This window comes from Somniosus microcephalus, chromosome 23 (genome assembly GCF_052327205.1).
Source record: "Somniosus microcephalus isolate GS21.2 chromosome 23, FLI_Smic_1.0, whole genome shotgun sequence".
NCBI lineage: Eukaryota > Metazoa > Chordata > Chondrichthyes > Squaliformes > Somniosidae > Somniosus > Somniosus microcephalus.
This window is the reverse complement of record NC_141009.1, coordinates 5,891,648-5,910,682: the sequence shown is the minus strand read 5'-3', so window position 1 is coordinate 5,910,682 and position 19,035 is coordinate 5,891,648. Positions and strand designations below refer to the sequence as shown.

General features: G+C 46.5%; 1 protein-coding gene across 1 annotated transcript in view; it reads right to left on the bottom strand.

Annotated features, from left to right (window-relative positions):
* Nucleotides 1-18,712, bottom strand: part of gtf3c5 (general transcription factor IIIC, polypeptide 5) — a 34,804-nt gene extending 16,092 nt beyond the window's left edge. Inside the window, exons 1-5 of the mRNA XM_085965266.1 lie at nucleotides 15,810-18,712; nucleotides 15,087-15,315; nucleotides 6,257-6,455; nucleotides 3,981-4,176; nucleotides 1,162-1,266 (exon numbers count right to left, since the gene is read on the bottom strand). Of these exons, the coding sequence (XP_085821392.1) occupies nucleotides 1,162-1,266; nucleotides 3,981-4,176; nucleotides 6,257-6,455; nucleotides 15,087-15,315; nucleotides 15,810-16,013 (933 nt within the window). The 5' untranslated portion in view covers nucleotides 16,014-18,712. The remainder of the gene's footprint in view (nucleotides 1-1,161; nucleotides 1,267-3,980; nucleotides 4,177-6,256; nucleotides 6,456-15,086; nucleotides 15,316-15,809) is intronic.
* Between the last annotated feature and the right edge of the window lie 323 nt (nucleotides 18,713-19,035).

Genomic DNA, 19,035 nt, shown 5'->3' with positions numbered 1-19,035 from the left:
CTTGCCCTCCCCCAGCTACACAGAACGCGAGACCCCAGCCACCCACTGTCCCAAGAGGCTTCACATTGACCAAAGCCCCCACCCACCCAGTACTCAGTCAGCACACTGACCCACCCCTTTCTCATCTGTCCCACCCAACCCCACCCCGTGCACATCAAAGCTCTACATAAAAGACCAAGGAACTCTCAACCCTCAGCGCTTAACCTAACAAAATGTACTGAATGTAACCTACAATAAACCATAAGCTACAGAAACGAGTCGCTGAATTCAATCAAACCGCGACTAAAAACTGAAAACCCCCCTGACAAATTTCTTCAGCTTTCTTTCTTGAAGGTGGGGCCGATACTGAGAAACGGTCCTACAGGCAAGGACAGCAATGTTCCCGTGCAGCGCTCTGCAGCTCCCGCGCAGCTAGTTTGACGTCTATTGAATAGGAAAAACCAATCATGCGCTATTTTGGAGGGGCCACGCACCCCCCAAAAAATGAAAGGGAACATTGAATGACAGCCCCTCCAGTATCTCATCTAAAAGCCAGTTCTTCCTGTGTGAACTTAAGACAGTGAGTGCTGGCAACTATTCAACTACTGGGGGCAGGCACCACAACAGAGCAATCTGATGCTCACTTAATGGCCTCAACTTAAGCACTTTTCAGGTGGGGTGACTGGTTAGTAATCAGGAACGAGTGTCCTGGCTGGTGTCCAGGTCCACGGAGCCCGAACACAGCAGACCAACTGAAACATAGAAGATAGGAGCAGGAGTAGGCCATTCGGCCCCTCGAGCCTGCTCTGCCATTTAATGAGATCATGACTGATCATCCAAATTTAGTACCCTGTCCCTGCCTTCTCCCCATATCCCTTGATCCTTTTAGCTTTAAGAAATATATCCAACTCCTTCTTGAATATATTTAATGAATTGGCCTCAACTGTCTTCTGTGGTAGAGAATTCCACAGGTTCACCACTCTCTGGGTGAAGAAATTCCTCCTCATCTCAGTCCTAAATGGCTTACCCCTTATCCTTAGACTGAGTCACTAACGCAGCTCTGACCCGATCTGTGTGCCTCAGTACCAAATATGGCAGATACAGCTCAGCACCACACAGGATGGTGCACTCACTCACTGGACTATTGGTGGAGCCAGAGAAAAGCACCGACTTGCAACTCACCATGTAGTAGGCTACAAACGGCAGGAGCAGCTTCAGCTTGTCTGGGTGGACGTCAATATTCGACTTCACTGCATTTCGGGACCAGATGGGGCGGATTTCAAAGTGCTGAGGAGACAGAAGACAGACACGCAGAGTGAGACTCCAGGTTCCGCCATTCCTAACTACACTTCTGTATCTTGCACAGCTCGCGATATCGTGCCAGTGATCCTTTACTAGCTGATGGGAATAGTACATGAAAGCCACCCAACTTTTGCTTCAAGACGGGAGTGGCTCAATATCAGAAATAGTAGTCCATCCAAGCACTGAGCCTTCAGGAAGCTAGAGTATTAATTTTTTAACATATACTCATTTCTTGTGGCACTGCACATAGGGAGTCAAGACCAAGGGTGGCTTTCATGTAGTTGACTCTTACCTGTCCTCTGAAGTGGCCCAGCAAGCCACTCAGTTGTATCAAACCATTAGCAGGGGTTCAAGAAGGCAGCTTACCACCTTCTCATGGCAACTAGGGATGGGCAATAAATATTGGGTTTGTCAGTGAGAATTAACAACCAAAAAATGAAGCGAGGTTAGAGGGCAGGAGATAACTGGAGCAGTGCGTGCAGATAGATGTAATTCAATTCTCATTTTGCAGTCATACATTCTGTCCTTATTTTTAATATAATACTTTTAATTATATATTATTTATGGTTAACTAGCAAAACTATGGCAATTTGGAAAGCAGAGAAGTAGAGCTGGTTGGAGCACAGGAGTTTCTCTGCAGGATGGGCTGAGGAATTGAGACACACAAACCTGAGGTGCTATAACGCCATCACTGGCAGGAGGGTGTAATTACAGCGTGATGAGTTTACATAGGCAGTTTCCATTCTAAATGTGGACGTAGGAATTTATAATGGAAAAGTTGACAGGAAGTGCAAGCAGGCGTAAGATTTTTAAAAATATATTATAGCCAGATATCAAAATGGTCACATATAAACATTTTATTATAACAATTTGTTTTTAAGGAGGTTTTTCACTCCACCTTTAATGTCTCTATCCCACTCCCTGGCCAAATGGGTGCACAGGTGACTTGTCCCAGATCTCTGATAAACTGGCTGGTAGGGGCAGCGAGACTGACGATGTGTAGGGAACTCTTTGTCGCTGACCTCTTACCTCTCCCTATGAAGTATTTTGTCTCTATTCTACGGCACCGGCCCCCAGACAGTCTTGTTACAAAATTAAGTGAACCTGCCGCGTGAAGCATTGGCTCTCCGTATCGCTATAGCAACATGCTACCTCATTGGACCACTGAAAAAAATTAAAACTATGCATGACTGTACAATTAGTGTTTGGGCTGCGCCCCACTCTTACACCAGTGATAGAGAAGTGGCGCTTAGGGTATTTGGGGTACCTGCTGCTCCAAGTGTCTCGAGGCCTCCATTCATGGACACTGGCCAAGCTGGGATTTAAGCTGCGCTCTCTATTTTTCTAGCTCACCAAGAGAGATCTTGCATTTCTATAGCGCTTTTTACAACCTCAAGAGGTCCCAAAGCGTTTTACAACCAATGAAGTACTTTTGAAGGGTAGTCACTGTTGTAATGTAGGGAAACGCGGCAGCCAATTTGCACACAGCAAGATCCCACAAATTGCAATGTGATAATAGCCAGATAATCTGTTTTTTGGTAATGTTGATTGAGGGATAAATATTGGCCCAGGACACCGGGGGGGAGGGGGAGAACTACACTCCTCTTCTTCAAAATAGCACCATGGGATCTTTTACATCCACCTGAGAGAGCAGATGGTTTAACGCCTCATCTGAAAGATGGCACCTCCGACACTGCAGTGCTCCCTCGGTACTGCACTAGGAGTGTCAGCCTCGATTACGGACTCAAGTCTCTGGACCGGGGCTTGAACCCACAACCTTCTGACTTAGAGGCGAGAGTGCCGCCCACTGAGCCACAGCTGACACCGAGAAGACATGGGGTGTTATTAGGGGACAGGGTGACCCCAGCTTCTATAGAACAACTGAGAGGACTCCATTAAAGTAGAGCTATTAATAGATCTACGTGTCTCAAATTACTTTTCTTCCTGTTCCTCTAGGGAGCTCCCTGAATTCCAGTTGGCAACTGCCCACAGTGTCAGAGTAGGAATCAGGAGCTCACTGTGTGGGAGGAAGAGATCACAGATACAGTCCTATATCTCGATTCTCTCTGGAACATAGGAACAGGAGGAGGCCATTCAGCCCCTCGAGCCTGTTCCACCATTCAATTAGATCATGTCTGATCTGTATCTTAACTCCATTTACCTGCTTTGGTGCCGTATTATTGTTATTAGGATGTGTAAGAAAGAACTTGCATTTATACAGTGTCTTTCACGCCATCAGTACTTTAGAGCCAATGAAGTACTTTTTAAAAGTGTAGTCACTGTTGTAATTTAGGAAATGCAGCAGCCAATTTGCGCACAGCAAGATCCCACAAACAGCAATGTGATAATGACCAGATAATCCGTTTTAGGTGTTGGTTGAGGGATAAATATTGGCCAGGACACCAGGGAGAACTCCCCTGCTCCCTGCTCTTCTTCGAAAAGTTAGCATGCAGCACTGATCGATGTTCCCTGTAAGCTGTGCTTTGTTCTGCGTGGCCTGTTTCTTTAAATGCGTGGTCCCTTTAAATTTCTGCACACGTGCGGTACTTACAATGTAAAAGCCGCTGAGCAGCCTGCGCGGGACCTTTCAGATTACTATGCGGCCGTGAGCACGCGCACCTTAGCGGGAACATTGGCACTGATCTAAAGTAACAGCATCGGGGGCCACTGTAGACGAGGCAGACACCTTTCCCGCTCACCTGTTTCAGCTCCTCTTCAGCTTTCCGGTCTGTGGCCTGCGTGTTAAATTTCCTCCAGTTCTGAACCGCGGCTTCAAGAGGCTGGGATGGGACCTCTGCATCGTCAAAGTTCACAAATATGGCATTGTGGGGACGGCGAGCTCGCCCCAGGCCAATCAGATTCTCATTGGACAGTTTCGGAGGATGGTGACCGTCCCTACAAGACAAAAAAAAATGCTGAACAACTTCGCCGGACTGCTTTCCGGTTCACGCAAACCAAATATTTCACCGTTCCTTCAACGTCAGATAAAATGCCTACATAATTCAAGAATGGAACCGTTCCCTTATCCTTCCACTTCCTCGTGGTCCCCAGACAGTGGAGACACAGACAGGTCACCTACACCTAAACAATAGCAAAATACTGCGGATGCTGGAAATGCAAAATAACAACAGAAAATGCTGGAAAAACTCAGTGGGCCAGGCATCATCCGTGGAGAGAGAAATAGAGTCAACGTTTCAGGTCGAAACCCTTTGTCAAGACTGAAAAAGCACAGGAAATGAAACAGATTAAGAGGCCAGTTTGGGGGCTGGGAAATGGGGATGAGAGAACAAAGAGAAGTGAAGAGACATTAAGAGGTATTGAAAACGAGACGAGATGGTGATAGGACTAGTGGAGACAAAAGACGGCTCTAGATGAGGCGTGAAATGCGTTGGCAGAATGAGAGACAGCTGCCATGTGGGAGGGAAAAAAAGGGGGGCACAAAACAAAGGTGTGGATAAAAAATATATGTAAAAATGTAATAGGGGCCGAGGTTATGATCTGAAATTGTTGAACTCGATATTGAGTCCAGAAGGCTGTAAAATGCCTAATCGGAACCAAACGGCGCCGATCTATAACCAGCTGTTGGCAGATGTGCTTGCGATTTCCCACATCGGTTTGTCATTCCTAGCCACGTTATCGTAACAAAATATATATTTGTTGTTAGGATGTCAGAGTGAATTGCATTTCTATAGCATCTTTCACAATCTCAGGACGTTCCAAAGCGCTGCACAGTGAATGAAGTACTTTTTGAAGTGTTGTAATGTAGAGAAACACAGCAGCCAATATGCACACAGCAAGCTCCCACAAACATCAATGTGATAATGACCAGATCATCTGTTTTCGGTGTTGGTTGAGGGGTAGATGTTGCCCAGGACACTGCGAGAACTCCCCTGCTCTTCTTTGAATCCTGCCATGCGATCTTTTACGTCCACCCGAGAGGGCAGTTTAACGTCTCATCCAAAAGACGGCACCTCTGACAGTGCAGCACTCCCTCAGCACTGCAGTGAAGTGCCAGCCTGGATTATGTGTTCAAGTCCGAGACTGGGGCTTGGCATTCACTCAGAGACGGGAGTGCTCCCCACTGAACCAAGGCTGACACGAGAAACTTTCAGTAGAGAAAGAACTACAAGGGCACTCACAGTTGCCCCTGGTCCTTCTTGTCTACAATAGCTAATAACGAGCTGCAGACGGAGGCCGGGAGCAAGTCGCTTGGCTCTGCTGGTCAATGGGAACCGACAGGAGGAGGCATTAGAAAGATAAAGCTTTAAAAATTCAGAATAGTACAGCACAGAAGGAGGCCATTCAGCCCATGGAGTCTGCACCGGCTCTTTCGAAGAGCAGTCCAATTAGTCCCACTCACCTGCTCTTTCCCCATATCCCTGCAATTTTTTCTCCTTCAAGTATTTATCCAATTCCCCTTTGAAGGCTTCTATTGAATCTGTATCCACCGCCCTATCAGGCAGTGCATTCCAAATCCTAACCACTTACTGCGTAAAAAAGTTTTCCCTCATCTCCCCTGTCGTTCTTTTGCCAATCACCTTAAATCTGTGCCCTCTGGATATCGACCCTTCAGCCATTGGAAACAGTTTCTCTTTATTTACTCTATAATAAACACCTCTATCAAATTCCTCTTAACCTTCTCTGCTCCAAGGAGAACAACCCCAGCTTCTCCAGTCTATCCACGTAACTGTAATCCCTCATCCCTGTAACCATTATTGTAAATCTCCTCTGTATCCTCTCCAAACGCCTTCACATCCTTCCTAAAGTGTAGTGTCCAGAATTGGACACAATACTCCAGCTGGGGCTGAACTAGTGTTTTATATAGGTTAGTATAATAGTATAGTGAACTTGGAGCCTTCAAAAATCGCTCAGAATAAAACATTTTGGAAGATGCTACATTCTTATTTTGGTGACTGTAATGGTCCCCACGTCAATGTAACGAGTTCAACTCCCGACATCGGTCACCTGTACTGACCTGTGCTGGACTTCCGGCCTGTAGAAATAATCCACAGGGTTATCCACACGGGAGAATATGGGCGGAGGGATGTAGAGCGGCAATTTCTGGTCAAAAAACTCCTTGTGCTCAGGCTTGCGCAGGATGACCTTGTCGTACATGGACAGTTGGGAGCCACCTGTCGTGGTGTGCATGGCCAGAAACTGGAAATCGGACATTCCTATCGGACACAATCAGAAGACTCATGTGTAATGAATATGGTCGAATGGGGGGGGGGGGGGGGGGGGGGGGCGGGTGTCACAGAATCAGCAAGGGGTTCTCATTTTATGCTGCCCGTATCTTAACTCACATCAAATCCTGTTCATCCATCACCCCCTGTGCTCGCTGACCTACACTGGCTCCTGGTTAAACAACACCTCGATTTTAAAATTCTCATCCTGATGTTCAAATCCCTCCATGGCTTCACCCCCTCCCTTTCTCTGTAACCTCCCCCAGCCCCACAACCCTCCGAGATCTCTGCGCTTCTTGCACATCCGATTTTAATCGCTCCACCATTGGCGGCCGTGCCTTCTGCTGCCTGGGCCCTAAGCTCTGGAATTCCCTCCCTAAACCTCTCCCCGTCTCTCTCCTCCTTTAAGACGCTCCTTAAAACCTACCTCTTTGACCAAGATTTTGGTCATCTGTCCTAATACAGAAAACTTCGCGATATCCGGCACCGACGGGACCGAGCTGGTGCTGTTAGATCAAAACTTCCGGATAGACCAGCGCTAATGTTGAAGGATACGGAGGTTTTCATCTCCGTATCTGACAACAAACACTGTTGCTTAGCAACAGCTTGTAAACACTCGGTCCGTACCTTGGAAGCATCTCTGAAGCTGTTGCTAAGCTACAGAGACGCTTTCCACAGCCTGACTGTTTAAAAAAATGTTAGGGGAAGAAAAAAAACCTAACAAAACGGCTGCTGATTTCTGCCGTTAGATCGAGGTTTCCGGACATACAACCTCCAGATAAACCAAAGTTTCCTGTAGCTCCATATGTGGCTCGGTGTTAAATTTTGTTTGATAATCGCTCCTGTGAAGCACCTTGAGACATTTCACTACATTAAAGGCGCTATATAAATGCAAGCTGTTGTTGTCCGTGTCGGTAAAGGAGCGGTAACTAGGTGACAGAATACTGTCCAATCATCTTTTGAGGTCTATAGCACTGGCCAAGGACAGGATCAGGCTCGTAACTGACATCCCCCATGTCAAAAATAAGCAAGGGAGTTACACTAAAGACTTTATAAATCACCGGTTAGGCCTCAGCTGGAGTATTTTGTCCAATGGGATGTCAAGGCCTTGGAGAGGGTGCAGGGAAGATTTACCAGAATGGTACCAGGGATGAGGAACTTCAGTTATGTAGAGAGACTTAGAGAAGCTGGGGTTTTCTCCTTAGAGCAGAGAAGGTTAAGGGGAGATTTAATAGGGGTGTTCAAAATTATGAGGGGTTTTGATCGAGTAAATAAGGAGAAACTGTTTCCACTGGCAGGAGGGTCAGTAACTAGAGGACACAGATTTGAGGTAATTGGCAAAAGAATCAGAGGGGAGATGAGGAGAATTTTTTTTACGCAGTGAGTTGTTGTGATTGGAATTTGCTGCCTGAAAGGGCGGTGGAAGCAGATTCAGTAGTAACTTTCACAAGGGAATTGGATAAACACTTGAAAAGGAAAAATTTGGAGGGCTGTGGGGAAAGAGCAGGGGGAGGAGTGGGACTAATTGGATAGAGGCAGGATGAGCCGAATGGCCTCCTTCTGTGCTGTCTGATTCGATGATACTCTGCCTATTTGGGTGAGCTGCCTGTGAAACCCGAGCCCAGATCCTTCTGAAGAGGGGAAAGAAATACTCTGCACTTAACCCAAGACAGACTTACTGAGGACCACCGCGAAGAGGAATTACCCCAGAGGAGGGCGACAGGGGAACATGCCACTCAGATGTAAAAAAACAAAGACCTGCCCAAAACAGTCTCAATTGAATGTTGCACTGAAAGAAAGACTTGCATTTATACAGCGCCTTTCACGACCTCATGATGTCCCAAAGTGCTTTCCAGCCAATTAGAAACTTTTGAAGTGTAGTCACTGTTAGGAACATAGGAACAGGAGGAGGCCATTCAGCCCCTCGAGCCTGTTCCGCCATTCAATGAGGTCATGGCTGATCTGCGACCTAACTCCATATACAGTCTAAAGATAAGGGGTAAGTCATTTAGGACAGAGATGAGGAGAAATTTCTTCACCCAGAGTGTGGTGAACCTGTGGAATTCTCTACCACAGAAGGCAGTTGAGGCCAATTCATTAAATATATTCAAGAAGGAGTTAGATAAAAGGAGCAGAGAGGCGAGGCCCGACCAGATCAGACCAGGAGAGCTCCGAGGCGGCAGATAAAAGGAGCAGAGAGGCGAGGTACACTAACTCAGCAGCGGGGAGAGAGGTAAAAAGTAATCAGAGTGTGACGTCACCAGGGAGCAGGTAAGTGATTGGTTGGTGAGTATTTCTCTTTTTTAAACTTTAACTCTGTAGTTTATAGTTACTAAAGGTCTTTTCTGGTGTAGCAGGGACTGTTGGTAGACCATACAAGCGCCTTAGAGCTATCTTTAATTGGTGATAGTGAAATAATTTAAATTAATTAAAGGGTAAGTCATGCCAGGAGAGCCCAGCCCCGTGTTATGCTCCTCTTGCTCTATGTGGGAATTCAGGGACACTGCCGGTGTCCCTGATGACCACGTGTGCCAGAAATGCATCCAGCTGCGGCTACTAGCTGGAGCTGCGGATGGATGGGCTTTGGAGCATTCACGATGCTGAGAGGGTCGTGGATAACACGTTTAGTGAGTTGGTCACACCGCAGGTAAGGGCTGCACAGGCAGAAGGGAAATGGGTGACCATCAGGCAGAGCAGTAGAGGCAGGCAGGTAGTGCAGGAGACCCCTGTGGCCATTCCCCTCTCAAACAGGTATACCGATTTGGATACTGTTGAGGGGGATGACTTACCAGAGGAAGGCAGCAGCAGCCAACTTCCTGGCACCAGGGGTGCTTCTGCTGCTCAGGAAGGGAGGAAAAAGAGTGGGAGAGCAATAGTGGTAGGGGATTCTATCGTAAGGGGTACAGACAGGCGTTTCTGTGGCCGTAGACGTGACTCCAGGATGGTTTGTTGCCTCCCTGGTGCCAGGGTCAAGGATGTCACTGAACGGCTTCAGGGCATTCTGAAGGGGGAGGGTGAACAGTCAGAGGTTGTGGTTCACATTGGGACCAATGACATGGGTAGGAAGAGGGATGAGGTCCTGCAGCAAGAATTTAGGGAGCTAGGTAGCAGATTAAAGAGCAGGACCTCAAAGGTTGTAATCTCTGGATTACTCCCGGTGCCACGTGCTAGCGAGTATAGGAATAGGAGGATAGAGCAGATGAATGCGTGGCTAAAGAGTTGGTGCAGGAGGGAGGGCTTTAGTTTCCTGGATCACTGGGCCTGCTTCTGGGAAAGGTGGGACTTGTACAAGTCGGACGGGTTGCACCTGAACCAGAGCGGGACAAATATCCTTGCGGGGAGGTTTGCAAGCACTGTTCAGGGGGGTTTAAACTAAAATGGCAGGGGGTTGGGTACCTGAGCAGGGAGACAGAGGAAAGGGAAACAGGGATAAAAGCAAAAGATAGGAAGGAGAAAAACAAAAGTGGCAGTCAGAGAAATCAACGGTTTAAATCAAACGTGGCCACAGTAAATAATAATTCTAATAGGTCTAAGTGCGTTAAAAAAACAAGCCTGAAGGCTTTGTGTCTTAATGCGAGGAGCATTTGTAATAAGGTGGACGAATTGGCTGCGCAAATAGAGGTAAACGAATATGATTTGGTTGGGATTACGGAAACGTGGCTCAAGGATGGCCAAGACTGGGAGCTCAACATCCAGGGGTATTCGATATTCAGGAAAGATAGGCAAAAAGGAAAGGGAGGTGGGGTAGCATTACTGGTTAAAGAAGGGATTAATACAATTGTAATGAAGGATATTAGCTCTGATAATGTGGAATCTGTATGGGTAGAATTGAGAAATACTAAGGGGGAAAAAAACATTAGTGGGAGTGGTATATAGACCTCCCAACAGTAAGGCGGAGGTTGGGGATGGCATTAAAAGGGAAATTAAAGAAGCGTGCAATAAGGGCACAGCAGTCATCATGGGTGACTTTAATCTACATATAGATTGGGCCAACCAAATTAGTAACAATACTGTGGAGGAGGAATTCCTGGAGTGTTTACGGGATGGTTTCCTGGACCAATATGTCGAGGAACCAACCAGAGATCAGGCCATCTTAGACTGGGTATTATGTAACGACAAAGGATTAATTAGCAATCTTGTTGTACGAGGCCCCTTGGGTCTGAGCGATCATAATATGATCGAATTCTTCATTAAGATGGAGAATGAATTAGTTGACTCAGAGACTAGGGTCCTCAATTTAAATAAAGGAAACTACGATGGTCTGAGGAGCGAGTTGGGTAGGATTGATTGGGGAATGGCACTCAAAGGGTTGACGGTGGATAGGCAATGGCAAACATTCAAAGACCGAATGGATGAGCTACAGAATTTGTTCATCCCAGTTTGGCATAAAAATAAAACAAAAAAGGTGACTCAACCGTGGCTAACAAGGGAAATTAGGGATAGCATAAGATCCAAGGAGACGACATATAAATTGGCCAGAAAAAGCAATAATCCTGAGGACTGGGAGCAGTTTAGGATTCAACAAAGGAGGACAAAGGGATTAATTAAGAAAGGGAAAATAGAATATGAGAGTAAGCTAGCAGGGAACATAAAAACTGACTGTAAAAGCTTTTATAGATATGTGAAGAGAAAAAGATTGGTGAAGTCAAGCGTAGGTCCCTTACAGTCAGAATCAGGGGAATTTATAATGGGAAACAAAGAAATGGCAGACCAACTAAATTCATACTTTGGTTCTGTCTTCACAAAGGAGGACACAAATAACCTCCCAGAGATGCCAGGGAACATAGGGCCTGATGAAAGGGTGGAACTGAAAGAAATCAGTATTTGTAGGGTAGGGAAATGGTGTTAGGAAAATTGATGGGACTAAAGGCCGATAAATCCCCAGGGCCTGATAATCTACATCCCAGGGTACTTAAGGAAGTGGCCCTGGAAATAGTAGATGCATTACTGGTCATCTTCCAGAACTCGATAGACTCTGGAACAGTACCCATGGATTGGAGGGTAGCTAATGTTACCCCACTATTCAAAAAAGGTGGTCGAGAAAAAGCGGGGAATTATAGACCGGTAAGCCTGACATCGGTAGTGGGGAAAATGCTAGAATCTATTATAAAAGATGTAATAGCAGAGCCCTTGGTAAGCAGTGACAGGATCGGACAAAGTCAACATGGATTTACAAAAGGTAAATCATGCTTGACTAATCTACTGGAATTTTTTGAGGTTGTAACTGGTAAAATAGATAAGGGAGAACCAGTGGATGTGGTGTATTTGGACTTTCAGAAGGCTTTCGATAAGGTCCCACATAAGAGATTAGCGTGCAAAATTAAGGCACATGGGATTGGGGGCAAGGTATTGACTTGGATAGAGAACTGGTTGGCGGACAGAAAGCAAAGAGTTGGAATAAACGGGTCATTTTCCGAGTGGCAGGCAGTGACTAGTGGGGTACCGCAAGGATCGGTCCTAGGACCCCAGCTGTTCACAATATATATTAATCATCTGGACGAGGGAATTGGATGTAATATCTCCAAATTTGCAGACGACACAAAGCTGGGTGGGAGGGTAAGCTGTGAGGAGGATGTCGTGAAACTCCAGTACGATCTGGACAGATTGGGTGATTGGGCAGAAACATGGCAAATGCACTATAATGTGGATAAATGTGAGGTTATCCACTTTGGTGGCAAAAACAGGAAGGCAGATTATTATTTGAATGGCAATAGATTGGGAGAAGGGGAAGTGCAAAGAGACCTGGGTGTTCTTGTGCACCAGTCGCTGAAGGTAAGCATGCAGGTGTAGCAGGCGGTTAAGAAGGCAAATGGTATGTTGGCCTTCGTAGCAAGAGGGTTCGAGTACAGGAACAAGGATGTCTTGCTACAGTTGTACAGGGCCTTGGTGAGACCGCACCTTGAGTACTGTGTGCAGTTTTGGTCGCCTTACCTGAGGAAGGACGTTCTTGCCATGGAAGGAGTGCAGCGAAAATTCACCAGGCTGATACCTGGGATGGCAGGAATGACGTATGAGGAGAGATTGTGTCGATTGGGCTTATACTCACTGGAGTTTAGAAGATTGAGAGGGGATCTCATCGAAACCTATAAAATTCTGTCAGGCCTGGACAGACTAGATGCAGGAAGGATGTTTATGATGGCCGAGGAGTCCAGAACCAGGGGTCATAGTCTAAGGATATGGGGTAAGCCATTTAGGACTGAAATGAGGAGGAATTTCTTCACCCAGAGAGTGGTGAACCTGTGGAATTCTCTGCCACAGAGGGCGGTGGAGGCCAGTTCATTAAATATATTCAAAAAAGAGTTGGATATATTTCTTAAGGCTAAAGGGATCAAGGGATATGGGGAGAAGGCAGGGACAGGGTACTGAATTTGGATGATCAGCCATGATCTCATTGAATGGCGGAGCAGGCTCGAAGGGCCGAATGGCCTACTCCTGCTCCTATCTTCTATGTTTCTATATTTCTTAAGGCTAAAGGGATCAAGGGATATGGGGAGAAGGCAGAGACAGGGTACTGAATTTGGATGATCAGCCATGATCTCATTGAATGACGGAGCAGGCTCGAGGGGCCGAATGGCCTACTCCTGCTCCTATCTTCTATGTTTCTATACCCGCCTTTGGCCCATATCCCTTAATACCTGCGGTTAACAAAAATCTAACAATCTCCGATTTAAAATTAACATTTGGTCCAACATCAATTGCCGTTTGCGGAAGAGAGTTACAAGCTTCTACCACGCTTTGTGTGTAGAGGCGTTTCCTAATTTCACTCCTGAAAGGTCTGGCTCTAATTTTTAGACGATGCCCCCTAGTCCTAGAATCCCCAACCAGTGGAAATAGTTTCTCTCTATCTACCCTATCAGTTCCCCTTAATATCTTGAAAACTGCGATCAAATCACCCCTTAACCTTCTAAATTCTTGGGAATATAACCCTAATTTGTGTAATCTCTCCTCATAACAACCCTTGAAGTCTGGGTGTATCATTCTGGTAAACCTACGCTGCACTCCCTCCAAGGCCAATATATCCGTCCAAAGGTGGGGTGCCCAGAACTGCTCACAGTGCATAACCCCTTGTATTCTAGTCCTTGGCCCCCTCCTATTTCTCATCTACATGTTGCCCCTTGGCGACACCATCCGAAAACACAGCGTCAGTTTCCACATGTACGCTGACGACATCCAGCTCTAACTCACCACCACTTCTCTTGACCCCACCACGGTCTGTAAATTGTCAGACTGCTTGTCCGATATCCAGTTCTGAATGAGCAGAAATTTTCTCCAATATTGGGAAGACTGAAGCCATTATTTTCAGTCCCCGCCACAAACTCTGTTCCCTAGCCACCGACTCCATCCCTCTCCCGAACATCTGTCTGAGGCTGAACCGCACTGTTTGCAACCTTGGTGTCATATTTGACCCTGAAATGAGCTTCCGACCACATGTCCGCAGCATAACTAAGACCGCCTATTTCCACCTCTGTAACATCACCCATCTCCGCCCCTGCCTCAGCTCATCCGCTGCTGAAACCCTCATCCAGGCCTTTGTTACCTATAGACTTGACTATTCCAATGCACTCCTGGCTGGCCTCCCACGTTCTACCCTACGTAAACTTGAGGCGATCCAAAACTCAGCTGCCCATGTCCTAACTCGCACCAAGTCCCGTTCACCCATCACCCCTGTGCTCGCTGACCTACATTGGCTCTCGGTTAAGCAACGCCTCGATTTCAAAATTCTCATCATTGTTTTCAAATCCCTCCATGGCTGTGCCCCTTTCTATCTCTGTAATCTCCTCCAGCCCCACAACCCCACCCCCAAGATATCTGTGCTCCGCTGATTATAAATCGTTCAACCATTGGTGGCCATGCCTTCTGTTGCCTAGGCCCTAAGCACTGGAATTCCCTGCCTAAACCTCTCCGCCTCGCTACCTCTCTCTCCTCCTTTAAGACGCTCCTTAAAATCTACCTCTTTGACCGAGCTTTTAGTCACCTGCCCTAATTTTTCCTTATGTGGCTTGGTATCAATTTTTTGTCTTATTATACTCCTGTGAAGCACTGTGGGACATTTTACTATGTTAACGGCGCTATATAAATACAAGTTGTTGTTGTTGACTTTATCAAGTGTCTTCTGGAAGTCCATATAAATAACATCCATAGACATTCCCCTGTCCACTACTTTAGTCACTGTTATAATGTAGGAAATGCGGCAGCTAATTTGCGCACAGCAAGCTCCCACAAACAGCAATGTGATAATGACCGGATCATCTGTTATTTTTAATGTTGGTTGAGGGATAAATATTGGCCAGGACACTGGGGCGAACTCCCCAGTTCTTTGACTCACGTTTTTCTTCGAAATAGTGCCGCAGGATCTTTTACGTCCAAGTCTTCAAGCTAGACCTTGGTTAAGTCTCGCTCGAGAGCTTTTCTCTCCTGTCCGCCTTTGTTTCCCCAGACTGCATCAAACATCCCTGGATCAGCAAAGATTTTGATGCATCATAACACACCACTCCCCATCCCCGCCCCAAATCTCAGGTGTCGTAGGCTGAAATCTGTCATGGGTTAAATGCACAGTATTTATTTCCCCATCTCTTCTGAAGACACCCAACAGCATCCACACAAGCCCCAATAATGCATTACCCTGGAATTTGTAAGTGGTCCCAATAAGTCCCAGGATTTCCATTTCATATTTAACCTCCTCTTCACTGCCCTCTTCCTCTGGAGATGCCTTTGCTCTCACTTTCCTCCTCCTCCTCTTGACCCTGAGCAGCATGCTGGTCGAGGGGAAGCGGTTGGCACACACAGGGTGGCAGTAAGGATCCTTTGGACGGAAGTACAGCTCAAGCCTCCGGCATGGGTCAGCATAGGTCTGTTCCAAAAGAAACAGATTTAGAAAGATTATCATGAGGAATGGTGGTTACACCTGAACAGCACAATTGAAAAACAGAAAAGGGTTTGGTGCAGGGGGAGCTTTACTCTGTATCTAACCTGTGCTGTATCTGCCCCGGGAGTGTTTGATGGGACAGTGTAGAGGGAGCTTTACTCGGTATTTAACCCGTGCTGTACCTGCCCTGGGAGTGTTTGATGGAACAGCGTAGAGAGAGCTTTACTCTGTATCTAACCCGTGCTGTACCTGCCCTGGGAGTGTTTTGATGGGACAGCGTAGAGGGAGCTTTACTCTGTATCTAACCCGTGCTGTACCTGCCCTGGGAGTGTTTGATGGGACAGTGCAGAGGGAGCTTTACTCTGTATCTAACCTGTGCTGTACCTGTCCTGGGAGTGTTTGATGGGGCAGTGTATGGGGATGGGCATGGGCATCAGGGGTCAGTCCCGAGGGTGGGGGGTCAGGGGTCACTCGCTTACCCGCGAAACCCCCTCCTCTCCCCCTAGGGTCTCCAGCATCTTCCGGAAGTCGCGGACCATCCCCGGATACTCGGCGCAAACCAGCCGCTTCCCGGCGTCGAAATGAACCTTGGCCGCCATGGCATGGGCGCCGAGGACTCTCGCTGACCGCCGGTCGGTCTCGGTCTCGGACTCTGGCTCCATCCTCACAAGTGCCGCCGCCATCAGCTTCCGGCCCCACACCCAACGACATCCGGCTCACATCCACCGGCAGCAACAAACAGTCCCCACGAAAAAGGTTCCGCTTCTCCTGAACCTCACACTTATCTACAATTGTTAAACGTATTCATTATTCATATACAGAATGTGTGCAATATTACAGAATATTCCGGTCGCATTTCACAAAATATAGAATGTGTAAATATAGAATAGACATATATAGAATAATATGGCTATATATTCTTACTATTTTATACCTTTAATACATTGATATAGTTTCATTTATCAATGGGAAAATTGAATTCCTACAGCCATAATATACCAGAAATGTTTAATAATTGTAGAGATAGATGACAAAACATCTAATTATAATTTTGTGGATTTACTGTTATTTTTTTTAAATTGCCAATAACCAGTGAATGTTCCAAGGCACTGCTCATATAGAAATTAGTGCAGTCTTTGTGTTAACAGTCGTGTAAGAAGTAGAAAGGGTTTGCTTTGAGATATGCTGTCCACTGTTAACATGAAGCTGTGTCCCTTTAAGGTCAAAGTCCAACTGGTCCAGAACAAAAATCCAATCTAATAAGCATGGTCTGAGATCAATTGGAGACTAATTGCTGTTAAAGTTTTTTTTTAAACTCAATCCATCTCTGCTCTCGAGAGGGAGAAGTTTGGAGATAGGCAGTAGCTTGTAAAAGCTTGCATTGATGCAGCGCCTTTCACAACCTCAGGATGTCCCAAAGCGCTTTACATCCAATTACGTATTTTGAAGTGTAGTCACTGTTGTAATGTAAGAAACACACCGTAATGACTAGATAATCTGCTTTTAGTGATGTTGGTTGAGGGATAAATATTGGCCCCAGGACATGAGAGAACACTCACTGCTTCCATACCAATTTATTGCTACTTTGAGTGATATTTGAGCCACCCTGCTGCAAGTGCACCCTATCACCTATTATTCCCAAGATCAGCCTGGAGGATTAAAGAAAGGAAATAGCTTGAGCTGGCAAGCAAAGTTGGGGTATTCCAGAGAGGAAACCACTGTGTGGACATTCAGGCATGTGACCTGGTCCAGATCAATACTTGGCCACTAACATGAATTAGATGTCCCATTGCAACATGCAGGATTAGAGGCACCACAGCTCAGCATCCTCAGAACTGAAATGGTGAGGGCAGCTAAAAAGAATACATTTTACTCCAAAATTAACACTTGATCCTTGTGGAACTGTGGCCAGATAGATCAGGCTTAGTTGTGATACCCATCACACTTAACTTGCAATCTCTAGAGTCACACTTGAAGATTGTATGACCACAAGCACCTATAAAAAAATGTATCCAGTACAAATAGCTGTCTTCACAAAAATGGGGGTGGGTTAAAGGTTAGGGTTTCAAACACCCTGCAATACCTTGAAAGGAAGATCAACACTATAACAAGAGGACCAAGGCTCAATACTTTGCAAAAGGTAGCTCAACTTCCAAGCCCTCAAAATCTCACCACCACCTACAAGACTTAAATCAGGAATACAATGGAATACTCTCCACTCACCTGGATGGGTGCAGCCACAACACTACTCCAAAAACTCAACACCCCGGGCCACTGATTCAATAGATCACTGCCACACTGTACTATGTATGATCTACAGAATGCACTGCAAAAACTCACCAAGGTTCTCAACAGCATCGCCCACCCCTCCGATCTGAACCGCAGCAATATTATGGGAACAGCATCACCTCCAAGTCTCTCACCATCCAGACTTGGACATCACCATTCCTTCATCGTCAGTGGATCAAATTTTTGGAATTACCTTCCTATTATGATGGGAGCACCTACACAAGGATTGCAACAGTTCAAAGACACTCACCACAAGGAACTAGAAAATGGCAGTAAATGGAGCCTTGCTAGCATCCCTGGGGAAAAGAAAGTGGCTGTATAATTGGAAATTCACCAGCATGAAAGAATTTAATCCAGTACCCACCCCCTCCATGGGCAGCACTGTCATTTATCTATATATATATAAAAATAAAAAGCGGTTTGTCTGTCTGTCTATACAATCGAAAGTTATAGAGCGTACCTACACATGTTTTATCAAAAGAAAGCTTATTAGGGGAGTCTAATAGGCGTATTTACTTTTTGGTCAGACAAAAATTGTTTGGACAGTATACAAAAAAGGTTCAAAAAACAGCAACATTCCGCTCATTAGCGCTGAGTGACGTGATGGTTGACCAATCGTACAGGGGATTAACCTGATGGTTGACCAATCGGTGCGGCACGGGGGGGCGTTTCATTGCGTGTGTGGGCAGGCCTAATCCTTCTGAGCTGAGGCGAGTGGCTGCCCTCTTGATTCCTAACTATTGATTTATTTTTCCCACTCTGTGTACCCCGTTAGGTTCTTTTCTGCAGTTGTCTTCTTAGCTATGGGGTGCTTAAAAACCTGAACTTTAATATTTAGGAATCGCTCTTTATTGTAGTGGATGTGCGGAGCCACGGCCTAGCAGCGTGGGAAGCCTGGGCCTTGAGTTCAGCAGATTCCCGGCGCGCCCGGAACCTGTCGAACCTGCTGAAGGCCGTTCATTTCCGCGACCACGTCACTGTCTTCACCTTGGCCAACGGCATCAGGGTGACGGCCAAGGCCGCCAAAAGCGTCATGGGGAATACGTTCATCCAGGTGCCGAGGCCCAAGGCAGAAAAAGGGATTGAAGGGCGGGGGGGGGGGGGGGGAAAGGGAACACAGAGACAGAGAGACAGAGGGGGTGGGAGGGAGAGCTCACCTTCTTCCTTCCTAGGGGGGCTATCGGGCTGGGCCTGAGGCGCTCCTTTCCCCCCCCCCCCCCCCCCGCCTTCCTCTCTCCAGGCTAATCCCAAACTAAATCCAGCAGTCTCTCTCTCTCCTCCCCACCAGTCTCTCCCCCAACAACATCCCCTCAAAAAACCCTCGGCACCGCCGGGCACTCCAGCTAGTAAAATATAAAGAGACATTAATCTTTGCAGCACCATGGTAGCTGGTATCTAATCAGAGTAGTCAGATAA